The sequence below is a fragment of the Hylaeus volcanicus genome, chromosome 1 (genome assembly GCF_026283585.1).
Source record: "Hylaeus volcanicus isolate JK05 chromosome 1, UHH_iyHylVolc1.0_haploid, whole genome shotgun sequence".
NCBI classification, from domain to species: domain Eukaryota; kingdom Metazoa; phylum Arthropoda; class Insecta; order Hymenoptera; family Colletidae; genus Hylaeus; species Hylaeus volcanicus.
In genome coordinates, this window is record NC_071976.1 from 29,479,267 (window position 1) to 29,505,276 (window position 26,010).

General features: G+C 37.0%; 2 protein-coding genes across 12 annotated transcripts in view; one reads left to right on the forward strand and one right to left on the reverse strand.

Moving 5' to 3' along the window:
- The first annotated feature begins 332 nt into the window (after positions 1-332).
- On the forward strand, positions 333-14,940 carry LOC128873781 (rho-associated protein kinase 2). 7 transcript variants are annotated; one of them, XM_054117658.1, is made up of 14 exons: positions 447-963; positions 1,859-2,184; positions 2,493-2,653; positions 2,740-3,078; positions 3,174-4,307; positions 4,484-4,784; positions 4,869-4,892; positions 5,305-5,456; positions 5,514-5,711; positions 5,800-6,441; positions 6,517-6,927; positions 7,004-7,220; positions 7,354-7,576; positions 9,140-14,940. In XM_054117658.1, the coding sequence occupies exons 2-14, from the start codon at positions 2,004-2,006 to the stop codon at positions 9,225-9,227; spliced, it is 4,071 nt and encodes a 1,356-aa protein (XP_053973633.1). In that variant the 5' UTR covers positions 447-963; positions 1,859-2,003; the 3' UTR covers positions 9,228-14,940. The 7 variants fall into 7 exon arrangements, 5 of the variants coding, with proteins under 5 accessions (XP_053973615.1, XP_053973633.1, XP_053973598.1 ...); XM_054117640.1 differs by lacking the exon at positions 447-963 and adding an exon at positions 333-440 and having other exon boundaries at positions 5,305-5,711; XR_008456487.1 differs by having other exon boundaries at positions 5,305-5,711; positions 7,354-7,658.
- Positions 14,941-16,002: 1,062 nt separating this feature from the next.
- LOC128874011 (ras guanine nucleotide exchange factor B) overlaps positions 16,003-26,010 on the reverse strand; it is a 49,386-nt gene continuing 39,378 nt past the window's right edge. For 4 of the 5 annotated variants that reach the window (XM_054118219.1, XM_054118239.1, XM_054118247.1 and 1 more), the window contains exons 8-11: positions 21,897-22,008; positions 20,335-20,693; positions 19,948-20,159; positions 16,003-19,358 (exon numbers count right to left, since the gene is read on the reverse strand). In XM_054118219.1, coding sequence (XP_053974194.1) covers positions 19,181-19,358; positions 19,948-20,159; positions 20,335-20,693; positions 21,897-22,008 — 861 coding nt within the window. In that variant the 3' untranslated portion in view covers positions 16,003-19,180. The remainder of the gene's footprint in view (positions 19,359-19,947; positions 20,160-20,334; positions 20,694-21,896; positions 22,009-26,010) is intronic. The other variant, XM_054118256.1, reaches the window with a different exon arrangement.

Sequence of the window (26,010 nt, forward strand, 5' to 3'; positions counted from 1 at the left end):
AGTTGCGTGGATTAAAGATACGCTCTTGCATTCCCATTTATGTCCTTATACATATTCTATTGTACATGTATCGATTCAAATTCAAAGTTTTCGTTTTTCTCATTTTTTTTTCACAAGCTTATTTACTTCGATTATTTGTTGAAACTATAATTGTATGCCAAATGTATATCGGAATAAATTGGCATTCCTTCGAGCGTCGGTTTGAATTAACGCGCTGTTGGATATTTTATATTTTTCCCCAAAAATGAATACAGCAAAAAATAGCTTTCTATAGTCTTGGATAAACTCATATAATAATAGAAAAGGTATTTATCTAGGCGAATAATTGACACAGGTTGGCGCCACTAGTTGACCAAAGTAAGATGGCTGATGGATCTCTGTAGGTTGATTTTCCTTCCATCTGTCGTTACAACTCCACGACAGTATGCATCGTCCTTCAGGTCCGTGCCATTACATCGTTTTTCCGAAGTCGTTGATACTCCGTCTCCGTCTCAAACCACTTTAATGTAGTTTTTGGTAATACGCGCGGTACATTCTAAGCTTGATCTGATGCAAATAAATGTACATACATGGAGAAAGGGTGATTTATATGTTGCTAATTTCGAAACAAAACGGACATTCAAACGGTGGATACAGTGCAAATAACTAAAATATCCTTGAAGATGCTAATAAATTCTAAACTGGAATAATGTGAGATTTCGTCTGTCTGGAATAAATGTCAGTTTTCTACGGTATAGATTAAGGATTCTTCGTGGTCGTTGTAGATGAATCGAAACACGAACTGAACGATTTAAGTTTTCCGCGGATTTTTCATTGGTTTTGATGACCGTTGTGAATTTTCCCAATGGCGCATGCACGGCTCAGCTGTGTGCAATCGCGACCAATTTACGTAGAAACATAATGTATTTTATAGTATTTTTATCCAATTAGACGGAGTACTGGACACGGTATTCGTGATATTAGGTACGTTAAAGTGGATTTTCTTCTGACATTAATTAACCGATTATGGAAAGATACGGGATCCGTAGGAAATCTTTTGTGACGGGTTCAGAAGCACCTGCATGGGATCCACCTTAGCTCTACGAGCTTCCTGACAGACTTCTTCGGCTTGTCAGTTTGTGGATTTTTTATTTTCTATTTAAATATCAACATGCAGAAAGATTCTTCAGCTTTGATTTTTTTTTATAGTTCCCGTGACTCGCAATCTCGCTATACAAATTCTTTCCACGAAAGTGACAAAACGAGTTTCTATAGTTTTGTTTGCGACTAGATATTCAATTTAAAGTGAAAACTAGATAATAAATATTACTCGAGAGATTCTATTTTTTAAAAAAGTTCGTTAATTATTGTTTCTTAACGATCGTTCTTTATACACAAATTCTTTTAAATTATCATATATTGTGTTTTGTAATGTTCAACAATTTTTTTTGTACTTATCAAGTATAATTTCGTTTTGTTCGGTTTATTCCATTTTTTTTTCTTAATAAAAAGCGAAAATGAAAGCAACAGTTTTATTCAACTTTCACTGTAAGATTTTTATTATAATGTTGTTTAGCTTCTTTCATACTTCAAAATTGTTTTTATTTCTATAACACATCAAGTAATACAAACATATGTTACAAATTAGTAATATAATTAGTTTACATTTATCATAAACAAAACATGTATAATGTCTTTGGTGATTACCATGTATTAAAACACTTGTGTATTTTATCTTGACTTTATAAAACGATATGGCAATGACCATACTTTTGATTTTATGAAATACTTGTTTAATATTGTAGTTTATAAATATGTAACCAATGTAAATATTTCTATGGCAGAAGTTAATATGATTGGTATTCTTTTGTTGTTTTAGGAAACATGGACTGTCCATCCAGTATTGCAACAATGCATAAATTGTGCTTGCATTGCATGTAGCCATTTGTTTTGCATTGCTTTTGATGCATGAGGAGGAACAACTCATTTTTGAGGCAAATTATTCCTAGCTTCTAATAGAAGAAATGGATGCAGTACGAGATGAGGACAGGCGCAGGCGCCTGAGGGTGCTGGAGGAACGTATAAAAGATCCGAGAAGTGTTACAAATATTGATTGCTTATTGGATACAGTCCAAGCTCTAGTGGCAGATTGTGAGCATCCTAGTGTAAAACGTATGAAAAATATAGAAGCATATATGAATAGATGTAAGTATTTAATATGTTTCATGAATCTAAAAAATGTTCATGTCAAATACTCTTTTGAATGTCAAAACTACAAAGCGATAACAGTTTTGATTCTTCATTAATAAAGCGTATACTTTTAGTAAAAGTATTCTTGGTAATGAATTTTTGAATCTGAACATGTTATATAAAATTGGATTACACTACTTTTAAATGGTTAATGGTACTTTGCAATGCAAAGCAAAAATTTGAATACATTTGCTGAGCTAATCTGATGACAACATAGATTTTCTAAGAACAAGTGCTTAGGAAAAAATTGTTTATGCTTTCAGATGACTCAGTGGCTCAGGATATTTGTAAAATGCGAATGCGTATGGATGACTTCACTCTGATAAAAGTGATAGGTCGTGGGGCATTTGGGGAAGTACAGTTGGTACGTCACAAGTCTACGCAAAAAGTATATGCTATGAAGTTACTCAGTAAATTTGAAATGGTAAGAAATATATATGTATTTTTAATAACGATTTGAACCTTTATATATTTCCTGTCTCATGATCTCCCGTTTTTTTTCTTTTTTAGATTAAACGATCGGATTCAGCTTTTTTTTGGGAAGAACGTGATATAATGGCACATGCCAATTCCCAATGGATAGTTCAACTTCATTTTGCGTTTCAAGATCAAAAGTATCTTTATATGGTGATGGACTATATGCCAGGTGGTGATTTAGTAAATTTAATGTCGAACTATGATGTGCCAGAAAAATGGGCAAAATTTTATTGCGCGGAAGTGGTGCTTGCGGTAGATGCGATACACCTTATGGGATTTGTTCACAGAGATGTAAAGCCAGATAATATGTTACTTGATAAGCATGGTCATTTAAAACTTGCAGATTTTGGCACTTGTATGAGAATGGATGCTGTATGTATAGTTTTTTATATTATCCTCTGCTAAATTTATGAAGTAAAATATTATGAATTTTTAAAACTATTTAATTGTTGTACTGTACCCTTTAGGATGGACTTGTTCGGTCTGATACAGCAGTAGGTACACCTGATTATATATCACCTGAAGTGCTCCAGTCTCAAGGTGGTGAAGGTGTATATGGAAGGGAATGTGATTGGTGGTCAGTTGGCGTGTTTTTGTATGAAATGCTCGTTGGTGATGGTCCTTTTTATGCAGATTCATTAGTTGAAACATATTCAAAGATTATGGATCATAGAAATTCGTTACACTTTCCTCAAGAAGTTGATATTTCTCATTCTGCCAAGAATTTGATACGCGGTTTTCTTACGGATAGAACTAAGCGTTTGGGAAGAAATGGCGTAGATGAAATAAAAAGTCATCATTTTTTCAAAAATGATCAGTGGACTTTTGAAAATTTACGCGAATGCGTGCCGCCAGTGGTACCAGAACTTTCTGGTGATGATGATACCAGTAATTTTGATGACGTTGATAAAGAAGATGGTCCAGAGGAAAGTTTTCCAGTACCCAAAGCATTTTCTGGAAATCATCTACCATTTATTGGTTTCACATATTCAGGAGATTATCAGTTAATGGCTGCTAGTGGCAAAGAATCGGTAGATGGATTAGAGAATCATATCAATAATGGTACAACTGATGATATTAAAATTTCTCAATTAGAAAATTTATTGGACCGAGAAAAAAGGCAAGTAGAGTCCTTGGAGTCGAGACAAAAAGCTTTGACGACCCAGTTAGAAGCTATGACACGTCGGGAAACTGAATTACGAGAAGAAATAGGTAGAGCGGACAAAGAATTGACTTTGCTGAGACATAATTACAAAGAAGCACAACGTAGGGTAGAACATGAAACAGATTTGCGCAGGAAGGCAGAGTCGTTATTTGTAGAATTAAAGAAGAAGTTTGACGAAGAGCAGACGAAAAGAGCACGCGATGCGAGCAATTCGCAACAAACTTCTGAACGTGTCACAACATTAGAAAAACAAATTAAAGAAATGCAATCAAAATTGGAAAGAGAAACGGAAGCCGTAACGAGGTTACGGAAACAAGCTACAGAGATTACCGTGGCTCGTCAAGCTGCAGAACAAATGGCAAACGAGTTGCAGGTAGCGAGAGCACAGTTGCAGGCGCAACGAGATAACTTGCAACAGGAAGTGGCAACACTACAAGTGTGTATTTATATTAATATGATTTTAGATTTCTTAGTCGGATCGAACATTTTATCGTGTTTGTACTAGAATGTTTTTGATTTTTCTACTTGAGTAATTTTGAATAAATTTGAAAAAATCTAGAAGAATTACGTTTCCTAGAAGACGATTTTATTTTTATATATATTCTTTCATAGGGGCAATTATCAAAAGAGCGTAGTTCGCGGTCGCAAGCATCGTCTTTAACAGTTGAATTGGAAAACCGTCTTTCTGCTCTTCATCTTGAACTCGAGCATAGCCGCGAGAAAGAAGAAAAAGCTATCATGGATAATAGACAATTAACTGAAAGAATTTCGGCATTGGAAAAAGAAGCTGCTAGTTTGACTCTTGAGTTGAAAGCTGCACAAGCTAGGTATAATCAAGAAGTGGTGGCTCATCAAGAGACAGAACGTTTGCGTATATTATCAAAAGAGGAAGCTAATTTGGAAGTTGTTAAAGGTAAATTGATTAAATTTTAAATTAAATACTAGTAATATTATATGGTTGACAAGTTGCACATTTTTACTTTAATATGCATAACAGGGCGAAAGAATAAAACGTTTGAAGGTAATGTACACTAATTCTTATAAATTCATGTTTTATTGTGCCAGTTTTGTGAATTTGTTCTGAGTAACTACAATAGGATATTATAATTCTTCTTTTCCTTTTTTATGTAAAGTACAATATATCTAAATACTGTTAAATAATTACATCAATTTTACATGTTACAAAGACCCTGATTTTTGCAAATTATGTTGCATTCATGTACGTACATATCATACAGTTACATCACAGTTTTATTTCTATATCATTTCATCACTAATTGTAATGTTTTAAATTTCCTGCTAACCGTGATAAATGGTATTTCTGTTTACGTATGTACAATACTGTACTTGAGTTTCTAAACTTTATATCAATTAATCATTAAAGAGGCAGTAATTATACTCATGTATTAATGTGATGTTAACAGCACTACAAGCAAAACTAAACGAGGAGAAAAGTGGAAGGCAACGTGCTGAACTGCTTGCACAAGAAAAGGAACGGCAAACCTCTATGCTTTCCGTGGATTATCGTCAGATACAACAGCGATTACAGAAACTGGAGGGTGAGCATAGGCAAGAGGTAGAAAAGGTAAAAGTATTACAGGGTCAGGTAGAACAGGAACAGCAGAAAAGAAACGTTCTGCAGACTGAATTGGCACAGCAGTCATCCGAAGCAGGACGACTACGTGCCAGGGAACAGCAGTTAGTTGGCGAGGTTGCTCAGCTGAGAGAAGCCAAACGACAAATAGAAGAAGAATTACATCACTTGAAAACTCAAAGAAACGTGGATCAGTTACAAACAAAGGAATTACAAGAGCAGTTAGAAGCAGAAGCATACTTTTCGGCAAGTTTGCACTTTAAATTACTCTTCTTGAGGAGATTATCATTTTACTTCGATATCGTTATAATTGATTGTTTTTTGTTATCCACAGACTCTTTATAAAACACAGACACAAGAACTTCGAGAAGAGCTTGAGGAAAAAATACGGTTACAGCAAGAGTTGGAAGAAGAACGCAGTTCTTTAGTTCATCAGTTACAATTATCGTTAGCTAGAGGAGACAGTGAAGCTTTAGCAAGATCAATAGCCGAAGAAACTGTAGCAGACCTTGAAAAAGAACGAACAATGAAAGAGTTGGAATATAAAGATGGAGTAGCCAAACATCATCAAGAATTAAATACTAAGGAACAAATGATAAATCGACTTAAAGACAGCGAAGTTGAACTTAAGAAGAATGTTGATCAGTACTTTAAGGAAAAGGATGATTTAAGTAAACGGCTTAAAGAATTGCAAGACCAACTTACTAAAGCACAATCTAATGCTGAAGAAATAGAAAAACTCAGTAGTAAACTGAAGACTGAGCAACTATTGAAACAACAAGCGGTTAATAAATTAGCAGAGATCATGAACAGGAAAGACTTATCTTCGAGTGGTAAGACTAAGAACAAAGCATCCGCAGCAGATTTAAGAAAGAAAGAGAAAGATTACAGACGTTTGCAACAGGAGCTTACCCAAGAGAGGGAAAAATACGGACAGCTGGCAGCTAAATGGCAAAAGGATTTGCAAGATTTACAAGTAAATAAAATACTAACATCTATAATCTTTCCATATAATCATTCACTTTTTTTTAACGTTAACCTATTCGTACAGGCTCAATTGGTAGAAGAAAATCAATCGAAACTGAGGTTACAAATGGAGCTTGACTCGAAGGATTCAGAGATAGAAACGCTGCAAATGAAGATCGCGTCGTTGAATTCGGAAACTGCTAGTGTTTCATCCGTAGAGAATGACGGGGAAGATTCTGTTTTATCGGAACACGGTACGTTGAGATTGGAAGGCTGGTTAAATGTGCCAAATAAACAAAACATTAAAAGGCACGGGTGGAAGAAGCAATACGTCGTTGTCTCTTCGAAGAAGATAATATTTTACAATAGCGAAAACGATAAATTAAATGCCGATCCAGTTTTAATATTGGATCTAAATAAAGTCTTCCACGTTAGATCTGTTACTCAGGGTGATGTCATCCGAGCCGATGCCAAAGATATTCCGAGAATTTTCCAGGTAAACAGCACGTACGATAATAAATATTCTGTTTATCAAAAACGTGAGCTCAACCGTATCCTTTTTCCGTGTACAGTTATTGTATGCGGGTGAAGGTGAAGCAAGGCGTCCTGGCGACGAAGGAAACACACTGCCCGGAGTAGAACTGCCACAACTAACGGATAAACCAGGCACACAATCGTTAAAAGGCCACGAATTTGTTTCAATATCGTATCACATGCCGACAACTTGTGAGGTATGCTCGAAACAACTGTGGCATATGTTTCGACCGCCACCAGCTCTCGAGTGTCGAAGTAAGTACGAAAACATAAGTCATTTATTATTTGTGTTGAACATTTTCAAACAACCGTTTATTGTTACCTTCAAAACTATCAATATAGAAAAGTCTTAATAGAAAAACATTTTAAATTAACACGTTGCACATAGGGTGTCGCATAAAAGTGCATAAAGAGCATTTGGACAAGAAGGAAGATGCCATAGCGCCGTGTAAATTGCACTATGATCCAAATAGCGCCCGTGAACTATTAATTCTGGCTGGTAGTCCTGATGAGCAGAAGTACTGGGTCACAAGACTGTCTAGACGTGTACAAAAATGTGGCTACAAGGCGAACTCGCACGTCGATGGCACGGGGCAGCGTGTCTCGCCAAGGTAGCGTAGCCGTGCGAATCAACGTAACCGGAGACTAAGTAGCTCTCTTGTATTGTGGCATCGCATGATTGGGTGTAGCGAGGTTAGAGCCGTTTGATTTTTCTTGCTCTTCCGTTTCCTTACACAGAATCGACGCTCGATCTTTTTTATTCTACATTAGAACACAAAAGCAGGCACGATACTTAGTACATTTAGTAGGGCTGAAATTTTCCACGTTTTTAACTTGTGCCTATTAAAGAAAAACCATTAATTTAATTAACTATAGTCGCAGGCGATTAACAATTAATTTCAACAATCGATTGAGGTTAATCACGGTCAATTTTAACGACTAAATTTTTAAACGCATCACGTAATCGATTAGTTGGTTGAGAACAATTAGTCTATTAATACCTAACCCTACTATTTTATTTGTGCCAAACTAAACTGATTACTGCTCTATTCGAATCGAATCGAGTATGTATTGAATCTAATAAATAATTACTTCCTCATTGGATCTATGTTCAGGCTTCCCTTATAAACATACTACTACTTACAAGAACAAAGAATAGGAAAAAAGTACAATTGCTAATTATATTTTTAATGTAACCATTTGAAATTTACAATTTTTTTACTGGAAATTTAAAAAATATTAGGTAAACTTACACAACGACACGCGTGTCGACTGTCCCGCTCAAGCAACTGAGAATTTTAAATTTATTCTCTATGTTGAAAGTGTAAATAAATGTAACCGGTAATATTAATCGACATTTTTCCATTACAATTGAGTTTTTTGCTGCTGAGTTTTGTTTGATTTCGCTTAAAAATCGGTTGCTATGTTGCTACCCGATTTAAATGTTTGCACGCGTTTAATGTTAATATGAACGTGCGAACTATAAGTGCTGACACTTATTTAATACTACAAAAATGTTATTTCATTAAATAACGACTTTAATTTTTAATAAATTTAGTTGAATCTACAAATTTTACGTTCGAAAGTTTCAATGATGTAAACGATAGTACGAGCAGTAATTAATCGATATTTGTTCCTTCTGGTGTTTAAAATGAGTTTCACAATCTGTCATAGTGAGTTTGTATAGCTTTTCGTGTGTTGTTTTTTCATATCAGTAAATTGCATGTTAACAAATAAGCAACATGTTTCTATATTATGCACGATAAACATCAAATTTCATAGCAATCAAATTTGATTTACAAGGATTACTTTTAATCGTATACCCATGTAGTGTAATTATCAAACAAACGTTCCTTTTTTATGCCTGTTTTAGGATATTATGATAGAATAATAATCCTTATACTTAACTATTCAGAGCAAACAAAAGTAATCCCTGTAAACTTACGTAGGAATCAGAAAGTTATAAATTTCGATGCTTTTTGTTATTAAAATGGGGCTATTAAAATCTATTTCTACACTTTCGATAGATGAGAACAGCTGTTGCGCATTTGGAGCTTATCTTTTTGCATTAGTTCGTACTCATGACGTTTTGATGTTACTTGCGATCAAATGAGCTGCACAATTATTTCTCATAACGTGACGCGTTTTATCGATAACGATTTATTATTTTTCAGGGAGTCTACGAGATCTACCTTGAAGCCATATTTATCGGTGCAACAACGATCCGCCACTCTGCCAGCAAATGCCAGCATGGGCAAGTGACCTTAGCTAGCATCGACAATACCTGGTTGGAATTCGTTACTTCGACATCCTTCCTAACGATCAGTTGAGAGAGTACATTAGATTAGTTGCTCGATCACATCGGTACGATCGAGATGTAAGTGCGTGGATACTTTGCGGAGTTCCAGTAACGTCGACAAACCTTGAACTTAAATTTCGTATGTCTCAACCCTCTAATGTACGAATTTTATTTTATCTTCCAGAGAACAGGTTATTTCTTGGTTATTTATATAATCATGATTCAATCTAACAACAAGTGGCCGAATATGCAGAGTTATTAGATGTCTCTAACATAAACCTCATTGAATTTTACATTGTACAATGGAGGGTTAAAGACATCTAGTCCAATTTGAATTAGAAGAGTACTCGTATCGATTGTTGTCCGCAGCTAGTTTGTTAGTCGCATCGTACACGAATTTTATCTATAGGATGTTCGTATTATTATAATTAGATAGGCCACCTAGGAACTATTTTCGCTACATCGTTTGGTTATTCTGTCATTCATGGTGAAAAAGTGAGAGTTGTCATTGGTGTTATGTACGATTAGAGAAGTGACCTTGAGCAACTGATCGAGTGTGACGGCATTTAGTATCCAGGATTTTTTATAAGCGATATAAAACGAAAATCCAAGGGAAAAGTTTTCGTTATTCTTTGTAGGGAATGCGTTGGTTTAAATCAATCTTCAAAATTAGCAGTAAATTTCAATCATGACGGTGACCTTATAGCGGCATATGTCATTGAATTCATCTTGACAGCCGCTTTCAAATAACATGAGGAAAGACGGAGCTTTCCATTAAACAAAATTATTCAGATCGCCTTCATAATTCGTAATTTATTATCAGCTCTGAAAGTTGACTTAAATCCTTATCTTACTGTTTAATTTCTAAGTGTGCGTGCCATAATCAGGCGCTGAATCTTTTCACGCGCCAGTACAAACGTCCAATTTGCCTTTGCTAATCGATTAGAAGAATATAGGAAATGCGACAGAGCAAGTTTGAAAAATAATTCTCTTAAAGAACATGAAATATTAAGCAATAATGTAGAGTATAATTACTTGTACTACGAGTATGACTTGTCTTTTCGGCCTCTTATACGGACCACATGTCTGACTCTTGAAATTGTCAGACAAGAGATTGTGTCAGTGACTCTCAACCTTTTCAAGCTCACGGCATAGTTTAGAAGATTTTTAATATTTTTAGGATCACGGTACTGTTTAGAAAAGGAGACTAGACACAGGCATTAATTGTGAACAATTATAGCAATATAATAATGCTTCATGTTCATTTAGTACAAGTGATAAATGTTTTAATAATCTTTATCATGCCAATTCAATATTTAAACGTATTACATATCCTATGCTTTTTAAACAGGAAGGATAAAAAGCGTTGAAATATTAATTTGGCATGATGAAAACTATTAAAATAACCATTAATCGTAGTAACAATTTAAGCAAACTAAAACATTTGCAAATGCTAAGCCATCCTATTGTTTATAAAAAAAAATACCAAAATACGTAGATCGCAGATAGTTCATTATTCACTGAATAATGCCACTGTCGTGAATCATTGTTTGCTCCTTTACTATATACATCAAAAATTAAGAGATTAATACATAGCTATAGGAGTATATATATAATCGGACCCCGATTGCAAAAAATAGCGAAAGCTTTTTCTCTTGCTTTTTCTTTTTTCTTAACAATTGTTTCCATAGAAACGCGTACCGACATTTATGAGAGTGCTGATAATATGAACATCCGGTATACGATATAGAAACTCGATCGATATAAGATGTTGTAAAAGTTAGGAAGGAAGTTAGGCGATTTTAACGAGCGGAAGCGTGCAGCTGTTATTTACAAGTCGTTGATAATAATATTTACAAACGAGCATAGGGGTCGTAATAAATTAAGAACGTGGCCCGTGTTCCTCGGACTTGCCGGACTGCACGTATAATCGCGTGTTTGTCGATAATCCGCTAGCGTTCCCAGGATCACCGTGTTGTTTTATAATTGTCATTTTTCCATGAGAGGATGGGTCGAGTTTTTATAGTGATTTTTTTCGTAGACGCTTAAATATGATTTTCCCTTTGTACATATACATTCGCAACAACTGTTTTCACTCGATAGTGGCTCGTTCGTTATTCCTGAAACGATTCCATAGAAAGGACGGACTTTTTAATCCTTTGGGTGCTTCGTGAACTGTTACGAGCGTTCTGTCGATAACCTGCGGCCTGTGGACGCCTACAAGCGTTCTGCAAGCGAACGTCGAGACATGCTCTTTTTGGCAGTATTTTTGAGTAGAGACATGAGTTACAGCAATGTGGTGATCGGCGTCTTCACCAAAAATACTCCTGTAGGCAAATTTCACATAACTCTGAAGACAAGTCTGGAACGATTCCTTGCAGTCGTTTAAACTCTAGACAACCAGCATTGACAGGGTTACAGAGAAACGTCGATCGCGCTCCAATGGTTTGCTCGGTTGACGGTTATTTGAACGCGCGCTTTGGAAACACCTAATATTGTGTATTTACTACGCCAGATCGATAGTATTATTATTTTTATACGTTTCAAGATTAAAGTATGTAAAGTGTCGCGTTGAGAGGGTCGACCCTACTGGGAGCTGGTAATGCGTCGATCGGTGTAAGCGTAGAACGCCGAACATTGAAAGTATTTTACCGTGAATTTACTAATGGGAGATATTAATCGAGCTTCGAAACTCTCGGGAGTTTGAAATTCCTTTGATACACTCGGAACCGTCCGAACAAAGAAACTCTTTGTAGTTGATAGTAACATTTTATCTGCTGTGAATTTATTTATAGGTTTTTCAGATCCAGTAATTATCTGCTGAAATTTATTAATTGTATATTTGGGTCCTTTCAAGGGTTAAATGACACCAGATACGTGAATAACCCAGAATAACTCGGTAGATAGGTCTGAGTCCCTGTTTGTTTCCAAAAATTAAGCATTGTAAGTAGACAACCAACAACACAGTCAAGAAATTCCAAGAGGTAATCATTGGAATTAAAAAGCCTGTACATAGGCTCTCCGTGGATAAAGTTTCGATATCAATTATGAAGAACCTGGTTGTGAAGGCCTAAAATATCTAAAAGAAACTTTTGTCTACGTACTTTCACACTTTTAGGCAATTCTTTACTTTCTTTCCATTTCTTCCACGCTTTTAAATTCCTTCTCTTTTCGAGCGTATTATGTTTGCCACTTAGAAGACTTTCAGAATGTTCGCAGGCTCGACGGGTTTGTTAATTTTGTACATTGTAAATCTTTGTCCATCATATTGCCATGTTATTCGTAGAACGCAACCGCGTGACGGGACGCGAAGATAATGGATGGGTCGTAGAATGGTGAACGCTAAAGGAACAGTGCCACGAACGAGCTTGATTGTATAGTAGAGATAATATTTACAGTTGTAACTTAAGAATTTTTAATACGATGTACGATATTCGCTATTATCTTGGAAAGTGGAAACGCGCATAATCGAGAGGCTTAGGGTGTTTTGTTGTCGGTGCCGAGTGAGTTTCGCGATCGTTAATGGCATTGGATTAAAAAAAAAAAAAAAATAATAAAAAAAAAGAAGAAGTAAAGGAAAAGCAAATTGTAACGAGCGTAGAGAACGTATTACTAATTCGTCGTCGCCGCTTGTGTTCTTACCATGGTACCTCAGGCGACGTTGTAGACCACGTTTGCTATGGGACGAGCGGTAAAAATTAATGAAATTTCTCGTCGGCTGTTAACTCGTCCCCTCCGTGTAGGTCGCTACGTGTTCCCGCGTTAAACGTCTTTTTAAATGGTGCTCCCCTCCGCAGTCTCTACCATAGGGTGGGCCCAACGGGCCTCAGACTTACACGAAAAATATTGTTGTCATAATCAGTTCATGATTTAGCGATACTAAATTTTTGGTACAAAGAGCGATATCATTGCGGTTTGTCCAGAATTTGCTAGTCAGATAGAAAAATGGGCATAATTCTACTTACTTAATAGGTAACGAATGAGCGCGTCTGCATAGGAATTTATTTGTAATATTTATCTGGTTGAACCGTTACAAAGGCAAAGTTTCACTCGACCAATGTGAAATATAATCATCATTTGATAGTTTAAAGCAAAGATAGTTAAAGTAAAGAATTCTTTAAAAATTTTGAAGTACTAGCTTTTGAAATTACAACTTTTAAGATTAGCAAAAATTTTATCGATGAGTTCAAGAAACAGATAAGGGATGAAACGCAACAGAACCGTTCTTTCTACCAAAAATGTTGCTTATTGCTTCCTCCAAAAGATTCTGTTTTAACCTGGGGGCCTCGATTCAGGTCACTTCTTTCCTTTGGTTCTCGAGGAAAGGGAGCTTCCGTAAGCTAAAAGGTAGCTCGTTACGCGCGTGACGTCGTATTCGTTGGTTTAATAGACAAGTTGCGAGAGCTAGATGCACGAATCGATCATGATTAAATAGGAACACCATTTCCACTACTGCCCCGTGCCTTCTTCCCCCCGTGTGGACTTTTCCCGGCGGCGGGCTGAAAAATTAAATTGACAATGCGAGATAACGAAAGAGACAGAAGCAAGAAGAAGCGAAAGAACTTGTTAGAGCATATTTTATTATTGTTTAGTTATTTACAATCTGTATATTATTAATTAATATTACGATTAAAGTATTTTGTAGATAATTAACGCGAGTCTAGACGTTTCCACCATCGCCGAATTGATGAATTGAATGTTACGTCGTCGGATACCACAGATCTCGCGATGGTCTCTTCTATCCGACGATCCTCTCCTGCACGAAGGGGCCTCGATCGATATTTTATCGTCTTTATATATTTATAATGCTAACGGTAAGACAATACACAAAACAGAGCCCAACGCTCGACTGCCATTTTTCTTTCCTTTTTTCATTTTATTTTTTAATGCAACGAACGCACCCATCCCGAGGACCTGTTACAGATTATTGTACAAGTACAAAAGGCCTCATGCCAGACATGTCAAACTCATTTTGACCCTAGTGATTAATTTTTCATCTTGACACCGTGTACAATTAATTTACGAGAGTCGAAAGTAAACGTTAGATATGAAGATGCTCGTTAATAAATGAAAATGAGTTGTATAGCGTCGGGGCGTTTATTACCTTAACGTTTCGGGCTTCGATAAGTTTGAAGAAACCATTTAGGTAATTTGTTTATAGATATTTAAGTCGGAATTCTTTGAAAGATTTTTTTTTAGTTGTAACATAAGTTATTACACAACATCACAAGCAATGTAGAAATGAAAAGAAAATAATTCCTATAAAACTAAATATTTCTAACTTTTTATTTTAAAAATATGGAAGTATATTAAAAAGACAATTTAAAAACACTTGGTATCGTTTCTTAGTCACCGAAGCACCAAAGTTTGGTAAACAATTTTGAACTGATTCTTTTCAAAATTAGAGGAAGAGTTTAGAATTTATTTTGCTGGTCTGTACTGCGGGAACATGCATTTCATGTGAATATATATTTTAAAACGTAAGTATGTAGTATATCCAAATGGCAAAATATGTGTTTCACAATGGATAATAAAAATTGAACTATTTAATAAAAGAAATTATTATAAAATTCTGAATTGTAATTAAATAATACAATTAATGAATTGTATGTTTCACAATGGACAATTAACGATACAATAGAAGAAATGTTACTAATAAATTGCTTGTTGGTTTCACTCGTTGTCTGTTATTTATATAATACTAGCCTTCGTTTTAAAATTTTTAAACTAACACAGTTTCTCTCGTGGGTTCTCGGTATTTTCGCTCAAATCAATACCCATCTAGCGGTAAACAGGCCGAACTAATTTTCGGAGTATGGTCAGCGCCTCTATCGGGAAAACGCCCAAGTTTGTCCTCGAATAGTTCTTATTTTCACCTCTAGATAACGCTACTTACACTGGCCTTTTTTACCGACACTATCGGTACATTACCATCATGTCGGTAATTACCATCTAAAAGCGCCATCTAGCGGTGAAAAAAGGAACTACCAAGGGCAAACTCGAGCGTTTTCCCGATAGAGGCGCTGACCATACTCCGAAAATTAGTTCGGTATGTTCACCGGTAAATGGCGGCACCAATTTCTCGCGGGAAATTTGAATTTCTTTTTATTTAAAGTTCGTTAGAAGCATTTGTAGATACTATTGAGTAGTTTAGGGGTCTTTTTGTATGTCCGTCTTTTGTTTCATATTCTGTATTAAAGGTGTTACGACTATTCATGCTGATAAAACGGCAAGTTGACTATGACTGTCATAATGAGTGCGCTTTCAATAAAACGACGATATCTCCTAAACAATAAATGTAAATTGATTACTGTAAAGAACACGATTTCATCGTGTATAGAAGATTAATGTTTCTACACCTAAACCTTCCGCAAGAAATGCTTTATAAAAGAGTGAAAATCGCATTAAACAGACATACGGCTACCAGGGACTTTATTTTATATTGTGGAGTGATTTTGCTCATCTCTATCGTGCGATGTTGGCTTCTTCAACTTCAAAGAATACTCGATCTTTAATTATGGTTCGTTTATAATGCAGCGACGGGCTGGGACGATGTCTCGAATTAATGAAAGGGTACTCTTTGCGGTTGACGTGTCGACGACCTTTTAATTATTTCCTGAGATTGACGATCTAATCGGCTTCGCTCTTCCCCTCCTCGAACAATTGTGTGACGTGAATGAAGAGATCGTCACATACTAATGCTTTGTTCTTTTTGATGGGTGAATAACTTCGAATAACTTGTCAGAGATCAAACATTCTGCGTTTTATTTGCCACTTTTTCGCTTATAACTTTGTGTCTTCGTTAAGTGATTGAGGCAAAAGGGAGCGCAAATACGAAATTAAAGGGCTTCGGAATTCGATACTTGTACATATACATCTTGCCCCGTTTTTTTAATAAACTCGCTGTACCTGGTAGATCTTTAAGTATGAATACATGGAATTCCGTGAATACGTTTATGCAAAATTTGGACTAATCCATTTCAAGTATACGAACGTATATAATATATATGTATGTATATACTTTTGATTACCTTTGCTAAGTCTAAGTTGTCATTAATGGGCGGTCGATAAAGGAATTTTTGCTTCGAATCGTCTAATCAGTCCGTTTCTCCTACTCGAATACATTGTTATGGTTAGCACATGGACTAATCGCCACTTTGTTCCTTTCCTCTTTTTTATACATTTCCTTTTTATGCGTGCTCGATCGTTCCTGTGTTCGATATCTGGATATGTAGATTCGTTCTTCGTTCCCTTCCCTCGTTGCGATACACGGTGATGCATTTTTACAAAGAGAAAGAACTGTTTCAACTGAAATTGATCTCTTCCTCGTGCCAAGCAATGAAATAGACGAAAAAAAAACTTTTCAAACGATCCTAAAATACTTTACTAAACGAATTATTAAATAAGTACGATCACAAGGTTGAATAAACATTACTACAATATAAATAGAGTATTTAAATAAGACGTTTCGTAGTTGTTAGCGTTGCATTAAGATATAAAAGGAATGTATTCGTTTCTTTGGTGATATTAAGTGAGTAGGTTTCGATAAATATACGTGTTAATTTTTGTAAGTATAAATAGAACGATAAAGTTTGCTTACATTCGATAGACTTGTTTTGTTTTTCTTTTTAAATACACTTCATCGCTACACGATTTTAATAACTAGTTTTAAATACCAGTAGTTCCTCGAACCTGTATGCGCGCGCGCGCGCGCGCGTGTCTGTGAGTTTTGTTTTTGTACAAAGTGAAACTAATGGAACAGAATAAACAAAATTCGACGATTAAAAGTGATCTTCGGGAACACACTGTTGCTGAAATGGATGAAATGATCAAATGACGTCGTTTTTCTCGGCGCATGGAGATTTTTACAAAACAATACGTGTATGTACAAATGATTGAAGTCGCTTCTTTCACACAGTTACTTTTACAGAAAGCTTGCATTAATGTTACGCAAGCAAATGAAAACAAGCGATACGTTTAGGTATCAAATTTTTTACAACGTCGACGCGTAGCTTCTACGGCTTCTATTTGTGCACGCTTTTCATTGAAATACATTTCGTTCTTTCGTTCAATTGAATTAAACTCAGGGTCAAGTTGGAACTTAGTTTAGAAGAACAAAAGTGAGAGAGAATAGTTTATCATGAAAGTGGGCTGAGCCCATTTATCTTTCTATCCAATGTTTAAGATTGAGAACTAGACAAACTATCCTTAATCCTTTCGATAATTGTGTGTTAAAGAGCATATTGAATTTCGTTTGTTTCAACTCAGAGTATTGAGAGATAAAGAAGAGGCATTGCAGTCCAATAAGAAACAGAAGCACAGCAAATTTTCTGTTAAAACAAAAACCTTACAGATGTCTCTTACTGGTGTCTCTACCTCAACGTTATCTGTCACTGTCGAATCAATTCCTGTTACAACGATACGCTTTCGTTCTCAGACACTTCTGGATCACGCGACACGCGCGTCGACGTCGTTCCATCTTGATCATTGCTCGATACGCTACGCCAGGAGTAAATTGCTGGCAAATTACCCGGTCGCCTGGCGAGTCGATTCGGCCCGGGCCAGGGCCGGGGTTTGGAAGACGTCGAGAGAAAGAGAAACGTCTTCGACTAGGGAGAAGAAAAAATCCCGGTGACGGAGGAACGCGTGCTGCAGAACTGGCTGGCCGTCAGAACCACGGCTGTTCGCTTATTTACAACATAGAGAAGAGATCTGCCTACCGTTTAACGCTATCATATAAAGGCGATACACTCGGGAAACACATGCATGCACGGCTGCAAGATATAACCAGAGCGGAGGGAGGAAATTGGACGCGCAGGCTTCTCCTGAAATGTTCAGCCAAACTTACGTTGGTTCCGATGAAAACTGTTTTATATTTTCTGCGAATACTTTTCGTTTCAAGTTACAGTTGCGCAAACTTACGCATCGGTCGAAGCGTTCCAGGAAGGCCCTTCGAGAAAAGTGACAAGCTCCTCTACGCCGCAACTATCTCATCGTGGCCTCTCTAATTAAGTAATTCGTTCCGAACCGATCTCCCAATCGAAGAAATCTGAAAGCTTGGGCTCCGACGAATGTTCTCCTATTTATATTTACATCCCGTTATCGTATTCGAACAATGTCAAATAATATTTACACGCTCGATACTTTATTCTAACATCGAAACATTTCGCAAACGTATGCATCTTCTGTCTCCGTAACTCTGAAATCAAGCGATACCGAGGACCTACGATTGTATTGCAAAAAGAATAGTTTCTTGGCTCTATTTATCTTTTCCAAGAAATGATTTTTCTTTAAAACAAAAATTCTGTTCACGACAATACGATAGTTTTCCAGTGGAATGTATCGATTAGGCTTGGCCAAACGTTTCAGAAGCGCACTGCATAGACAAGGGGACTCGTTTCGATCAGGACTACAATGGTTAGGGTACTTTGCTCGTTGCTACTTGTCCGGTTATGTATATATGTACGTATATTATACTTTCACTTGGTAACGACGAAGCTGTAAAAATGTTCGAAATTCTGGCAAAAACCACTCTTTCCCTCTCCAACTGTCATAAGGGAGAGGAACGAGTTTTATTGAACTTTTCTTTTCAACTCTCGTTGAATCTACGACAGGAGCGAAACGACAATGTAACTGGTTTCGTTAGTCTTTCCATGTGAAACAACTGCTATTTCCGTCTCGAAAGATCGCGCGATTCCTCCTTCCGAATCGAATTTTCTTTCAAAACACTTTGATTTAATGAGAGATTTCGAGCATCGGCGATCGATGACGCGATCGAGTCTGCGCTTCGGTTCCGAATCCACAGCTCGTCGACCATGGCTTTCGAGGTGATCTACCCTAAGTATCGCGTCTTCATGGTACAGTGCTTCCTGCTCGATTAATTTCCGACGAGACCACGCAGTCTCGTGGCCAGGCATTATTTTCTCACCAAGGAGACCAGACCGCGGTGCGTCAGCTTCGGCTTCATGGACGACTTGTTCTGCGCGGCTGTCGTTTGCTGATGACTTCTGCTCGCGGTTTGCTGATCCCTCGCGTTTTGCTTCTTCTTCAGGGACTCCTGCTTGGCACCACTGTGCATGCGAACGCAGCAGAAGCTGTTTATTAGCGCGACAGGCCCGAAAATACATATATCGATCGTCATGGATTGCACGGAGGATGTTGGTGGTGGTATTGTTAAAGGGGTACTCTTTTTTTTTTTTCACAGAAAAACTCTACTCGATACCAATGAATTAATTATGTAGCAAATAACAAGTGACACGTTCAAAGATTGAAAGACTATTAATTACGACGCGTAGAATCACGCGATAAGGAACGGAGATCGAGCTGCGTTTCCCGCAATCAGCCCCAATTGTTTAGAGAAACGCTCGCAGAATTTGCTTGGAAATGCGCTCACTTCTAGCGGGTGGTACTCGCGTGGAACGTAATTCGCTAAACAAAGGGGCTTAAACGCCAGGAAAAAAGTATGGTTGGCCAACCCTAGCGCCGGAAAAACATCGATTTTTGTTTCAAGAGCCCTCGTTCTACTTTGCATTCAGAGAAATGGGGCATACGTCTTTTTACGAGCATTCCCCCTTTTTCTTCAATCCTAATTAGCTGTCGGGAAATGCGCAGCTCGAAATGGGAGCAGAAATAGAAGAAACTGGCCGTCTGAGAATGATCTCGTCACTAGAAAACGAAACTTACAGGTATCGAGTGAGATCTTCGACGTCGACGAGCATCGAGTCTTGCTCCATGTGTAAATCGTCCCTTCTCAGCAGTCCCTCGACCAGAGCCTCGTTCAGTGTCGCAATTCTGGCGTGCAAGTCGTTCGCCACTACTTGAAGCTGCGCGACGTTTAGCTCTGTTAAAAGTACTCGGGACAATCTGCGTCTGTCCTCGCCTAACTGGACACCGACCTGAGAAAAGTAAAGGGAAATATTTTTATATGAAATATTCAGAAAACGAATTATTTGGTATTATTGAAGAGGACCATGAATCCTGATGGTGGAAACGTGAACGAATGAAATGCTTACGTCCCCAATTATTTATTGTTCATCGACGAACAATTGTCACTATTAATTGCGTACTCACTTTTTCGAGGCTGGATCGGACCATCTCCGTGATGGGACTTTGTTTCAGCCTTTGTCTCTCGACCTCCATCTGCATGTGCGCCATTTCTTTGGCCTGTGCGAGGGCCATTCTCGCCTCGGTCTGCAACCTGGCCTGTCTGGCGAAGAAGTCAGCCTCATCGATCGGCGCCGAGTTCGATCCTATATCGAGCCTTAAAGGAGGAAGACTGAGCACCTGAGGTCTAATTGGCATTTGTTGTTTCTGTTGTTGCTTCGAGTTCAGCGATGTCGGCGTGGATCCAGGCGAGGCGTCGTTCTCCGAGCACGGAGACTCCGTGTCCGAGGGTGTTTCGTTCATGAAGCAGATCTGGAGATTCATTCCTGAAGAATAGAGTTACATTTTCAACAACAACATTTCTATGAGTTAAGTTGAATCGATAATTTAAGAATGAACACCATTTTTATTTTATAATTTCCAAAACTTGAACTCAAATTCATTAAATTCAATCCTAATTTGAATTCATTTATATGTACAGTCATTTGTAAAGTATGAATTTCGTTTGCTTCGTGCACCAGTTTGTGATATTCATTCGATATTGCAGTGTTACCATTATCGAAACAAAGATTGGGAGAACAAGGGAAGCTTGTTTTGTATGCTCCCTGTGCTAATTAACCCACTCGTGCTCGCACCTGGAGTTAGCGAACGTTATTTCTTGTCTGAATGTACATCAGTCTGTTTTGCTGCGAATATAATGAGATTAAAGAGAATAAAATCAATAGAAAAATGTGAACTATTGTTTTATAACTACATTAAAAATTGGAATTGTACATCGTTACAGGTATGCAATAATTTGAAAAATAATCTTCATGAGTAAACCAGTAAATATTGTTTGTAATTGATATGTATTTATAATATCTTTTTATTAAATCGTTATACCACTACCGAGATTGTATCGTAATTTGTTTGATCTCATTCAAGTATAGGTGAAGAACGTATAACAATCAAATATAATGAACCGATGAACACTATAATGTTAAACCGAGTGCAGAGGAAATTTTATTCGAATAATAGATTAATAACAGTTTCGTAGTTCACTTCAAGTCTGTAATAAATTTGTTCATACCCTTGTGCTTCCACTTTGCAAACTGCTTGCAAAAATAATATCTCTGTAAATCAACTCAAGAATTTCATTTGATCCACGACTATACAAATAAGAGTGACACTTGATATATAACCACACAGCACATTTTAAACTATTTCAGATTATCATTCTTTTAGCTAACTCAACATTAGATATTATTTTTATATTAAATAAATAGAACATTATGGATTAAATAAATCGAACAAAATTCTTGAATTAACCGACAGACACTGTAACTTGTTCCTCCCACACAATCATTAACCAACACTATTTCTATTGGAGAAAATGTCACCATAGATCCCATCAGACGTACCATTTCCACGTTAATTGGTAAGTGTGGCGGTACGATTGCGCGCGAATGTTTTCACAATGAAACAAGAAAGAAGCATGGTTCTAGGGGTGCAAGGTGTTCGGGAGCGTTAAGGGTTCGAGCGATACCGACCGCTTTGCAGCCGCGACTGAAGGCTGGGCTTTCTTCCGCGTTCAGCGCGCAAGTCTTCAGCGTCTGGACCCATCGCCAACCTCCTTCGGATCTCTTCACGGTCGTTTCGTCGCTGTGGACAGAGAAATCTGATGTGTGATCACCCGTTACACGCAGGGGAGGAAACCCCCTCGGTGCTTTAATCCCCCTTCAAGTTCGCCACTCCTCCTCAAGTTCCATCGGAATTACATTCGCGTGGGAATGGAACCATTAATGAGATTGACGTCTTTCTGCCGACGAAACTGCGTAATGTGCCACGAATTATCACGGGAGTGCCATTAATGGATCTCGCTTTAATACCACGACGCCAGGAAATTGGTATCGCTCTTTAAGAGGCCAGTCAACCCTCGACATTTTACAAATCGACATTCACACTTCATGTTTTTATGAATGAAATTATTTTAAGATTCAAGAGAAATACGGTTAATATTTATCTATTTCACAAAAAAAAGAATTTGTAATCGATTTAGTGTCTATTTAAGTACTAATTTCGCTTTATCATTAATTATTTTCGTAAAATATTCTTCAGTGGTGTTCGTATGTTCTTTTAAAAGTATTTACGTTAAAGATTGGCGAATGTCGCACCTGGAGAGTTTCATCTGGATCGCCTCGTATGACTCTATCGAATCGCGCGACAAGATCTTCCCTTACAGGTTCCTTCGTTTCGTCGGATTTTTGGAGCAACGCGTCCACCGTCGCTCCTGACTTTGGCTGTTCCTTGGCCGGCTCTTTATCATCGTCCTGATGCCCCAGAAATGAATGCCAGCACGGTAACCGATACATTCGATTACGAGGTATTGATAAAAAAGCGACATTCAACCGTTGGAATGGCGACAGAGACAGATTTATTTCAGCCAAAGGAAAGACTATTGTTCCCAACCCACCCAACGATCTAATCTTGTGTCATCTACTTTTGGCACATTTTGCCTTTGTGTTCGATACAGTGATCTATCGTACAGTTAGATGATTATACTAGACTTTCAATTTTTTAAGTATAATTTAGTTAGTAAGTTTCAATTTTAACAGAGTACACTGTTTTTTTTATCGTGTTCGAGGTCTTGTTTCAGAAGACTCAGATATTTACCTGGGTACAGGCTCTTCTTTTACCGTGTTATTATCAAAGAACATGTTATTATTTCAAGCAGAATATAACGTATCTTGTGTTAAATTCAGTTTTTAAATAATGGAACACGTTTCCTCTGTCAACAAAGAACGTAACTGTTTTGTAATCTTCTGTAGCAATAGATTTTACTGATTGTTGTGAAATCCAGCAAAAATTCGTTAGCAAACAAAATTTGTTAACGAATTGTGTATTGTTCGATAACTTCTTTGTAGAAATTCTTTAAAGGTACTGTTTATAGTTTGGTGTCTTCTGAAGCATTTCTTTAAAGCTTTGATAACTTCTTTGGATTATGTCTTTGTCCTATTTTAACATACGTGTTAATAAACCAGATTTCGTCTACTGTAGGGTACTATGGTCTCCTGCCAAGTTTAACAATTTATTCCTGACGTTTGGCCTATTGAAATGCTAACATACTGTATACATTGAATGTTAAATATTTTTCCCAATAAATTGACTAGGGCAGTCGTGCGAGAAGAATCCATTGGACCGCGAAGGTGAAGTTCAGAATAATAGAATCAGCTTTCGTTGAAAGGGTCTATTCAAAGCGAGGATTTCCGTTTAAAAATCTTTTAACCTTAGCGAAATTCTACTATTTCATGGCACGTTCCGAAAATCGTTATTCTGCCCTTTACTGTTCAATCTGTCATTTTCAAATGAAGCTACTATTCTTTTCTTCAACAAAGTCAATACGAGACATTTTGATGCATCTTTTTAAAATTAGTATTATTGTAAGAATGCTACCGGTCATTAAAAATTAATTAACCTCATCTGTATTAGTTTTTTGACCGCCACATGCGAGGTAGATGAATTTACAGATTCGATACTGCTACTTCGATCTCGCTTTCCATCCAATCTCACGAAACTTTCTTTTTCCTTGGCGTAATTAACTAGCGCGTGAATGCCAAAATTAACGTCTTAGCACTTAACAATCACGACCCACTTTCCCTGTTCTGTGTTTCAAATCCATCCGGTCGTCGACCTTCCATTGGAACAGCAAGTGTAGGGAACTATTTATCGGACAGGGTCATCGAAACAATGCTTTCGTTGTCGATATCTTATCACCGAAACAAACTCCCCTTTCCTGTCTATCGTCTTATCAATTACAAAATATGTTTTGAAATATCAATGTTGTAAATATGAAACGTATAAAATAAAAAGATTTTCATGATTTTGTCAGAACCTGGAATGGAATTTGAAGTGAGGTAAATTCACGTCAGCTGTCGCGAATGTGAGAAATAAAGCATAAATAAAGAGTAAACAAATATTGAGAACAGTTTGGGAAATCGATTATAAACGTCAACATAATGAAAAAAATACTTGACAGCTGAGATAAAATCTTAATGAGACCAGTTATACGAGCGTTCTGCAATTAGGGTAGATTATAAGAACAAAGACTATTGCGGAAGTGGAGGAAACGAGGGCCTCCAAGGTGTACAATCGACCCTGAAAATAAATCTTCAGATTCTCACGAATGCCACGTGGACGAAGAGAGGAAGCAATTATGAATAAAACATTTCTACTTTTCAAAACGAGTTACGCTTGAAAATGATGTGTTTATTTACGTGCAGAGCTTCTATAGAGCCTACGAAAATTTATTTTCGTTACATAATCTAAAGAGTAACGTGATAGACTAGTATGATTCAAATGGCCAAAAATGGGAAAAAAAGATAACTTTTTGGTGACGATATTTTAAGCTATTTTGAAAGAAGATAAATTTTTGTGGGATTAAACGCAATTCGAATGTAAGAGGAAAAAATGTACGGGAAACGTTTTCTGAAACATCAAATGTCATTTATGTGAGTGCCGGGCAGCGGTACATGACAGTTCGTGTGAAAGATCGAAACCATTAAAAACACTTTCACATGAACTTATTTTTCGTTGAGACTCCTACATATGGGGGCTCGTCCGGGATGGGGGGTTACAGCGGCAGAGGACCGGCCAGTCACGATGAACAACAATGCCACGCGAAGAACGGTGGAGCGGGCAACAATGAGGCGTTGAGAGAGAACACCGTTCCAGAAAGAGAGAGGGGAGTACACTCGCGAAAGAGAGCGCACTGCTGTCGAGACGCAAAACCCGAGAGAGAAAGAGAGAGGGGAGTACACTCGCGAAAGAGGGCGCGGCGCGCACTGTTGTCGAGACGCGAAACCCGAGAAAACGGACATTCGGCCTAGTTAGGTAGCTTTCAGCTTGCGTAATTAAATTCAAATACAACGCAAAACAAATATGAACACTCTATTATACAATTTTGAACTTGATGTTACGGTTACACAAAGGACATGGACAAATTAATAGTTTTCGTTGCATATAAATGCGAGCAATTTGAAAAGAAAGATGTGAAGCTCGTATGCATACTTCTATCATTTTTCGGTATTCAATTTTCTGTAAAAATTCGCTGGGCCACGTGTGAAGGCACTCGCGCGCCACCTATTGTACTTCTGCGTCGGAATGAAATTTCGAAAAATTTTAAATATGCAAAAGGAATCCTTTTAATGAAATTTTATTGTTACACTGCTTCTACTATTATTCGAAGAATTTTATTCGGTTCCGTGTCCACTCAAACAATACAATTTTATAGTTTCGTGGAAACCGTCACATTTTTTTGCTAAGGTCTGTATAATATGCTGGACGCCGTTTCAAATATATTGTTTGAATTTTCTATCAAACATCACTATGACACTCTCTATCAATCTGTAACTATCCAAAACAATACATTTTCTATTGAATATTTTATCATTTTTACTTCAATTGTCCTTGTATCTATTTTTTAGTTATTAATCTCAGAACAGACGATCACATATTACAATATTCAGCAAAAATGTCTTTTACACCAAAGAGAAAATATATGTATATACTGCTTTAACAGTTTAGTAAATATTTTTTACCGTATTCACGGAGGAAAAATGAAAATTTATTTTCGTTACATAATCTAAAGAGTAACGTGATAGACTA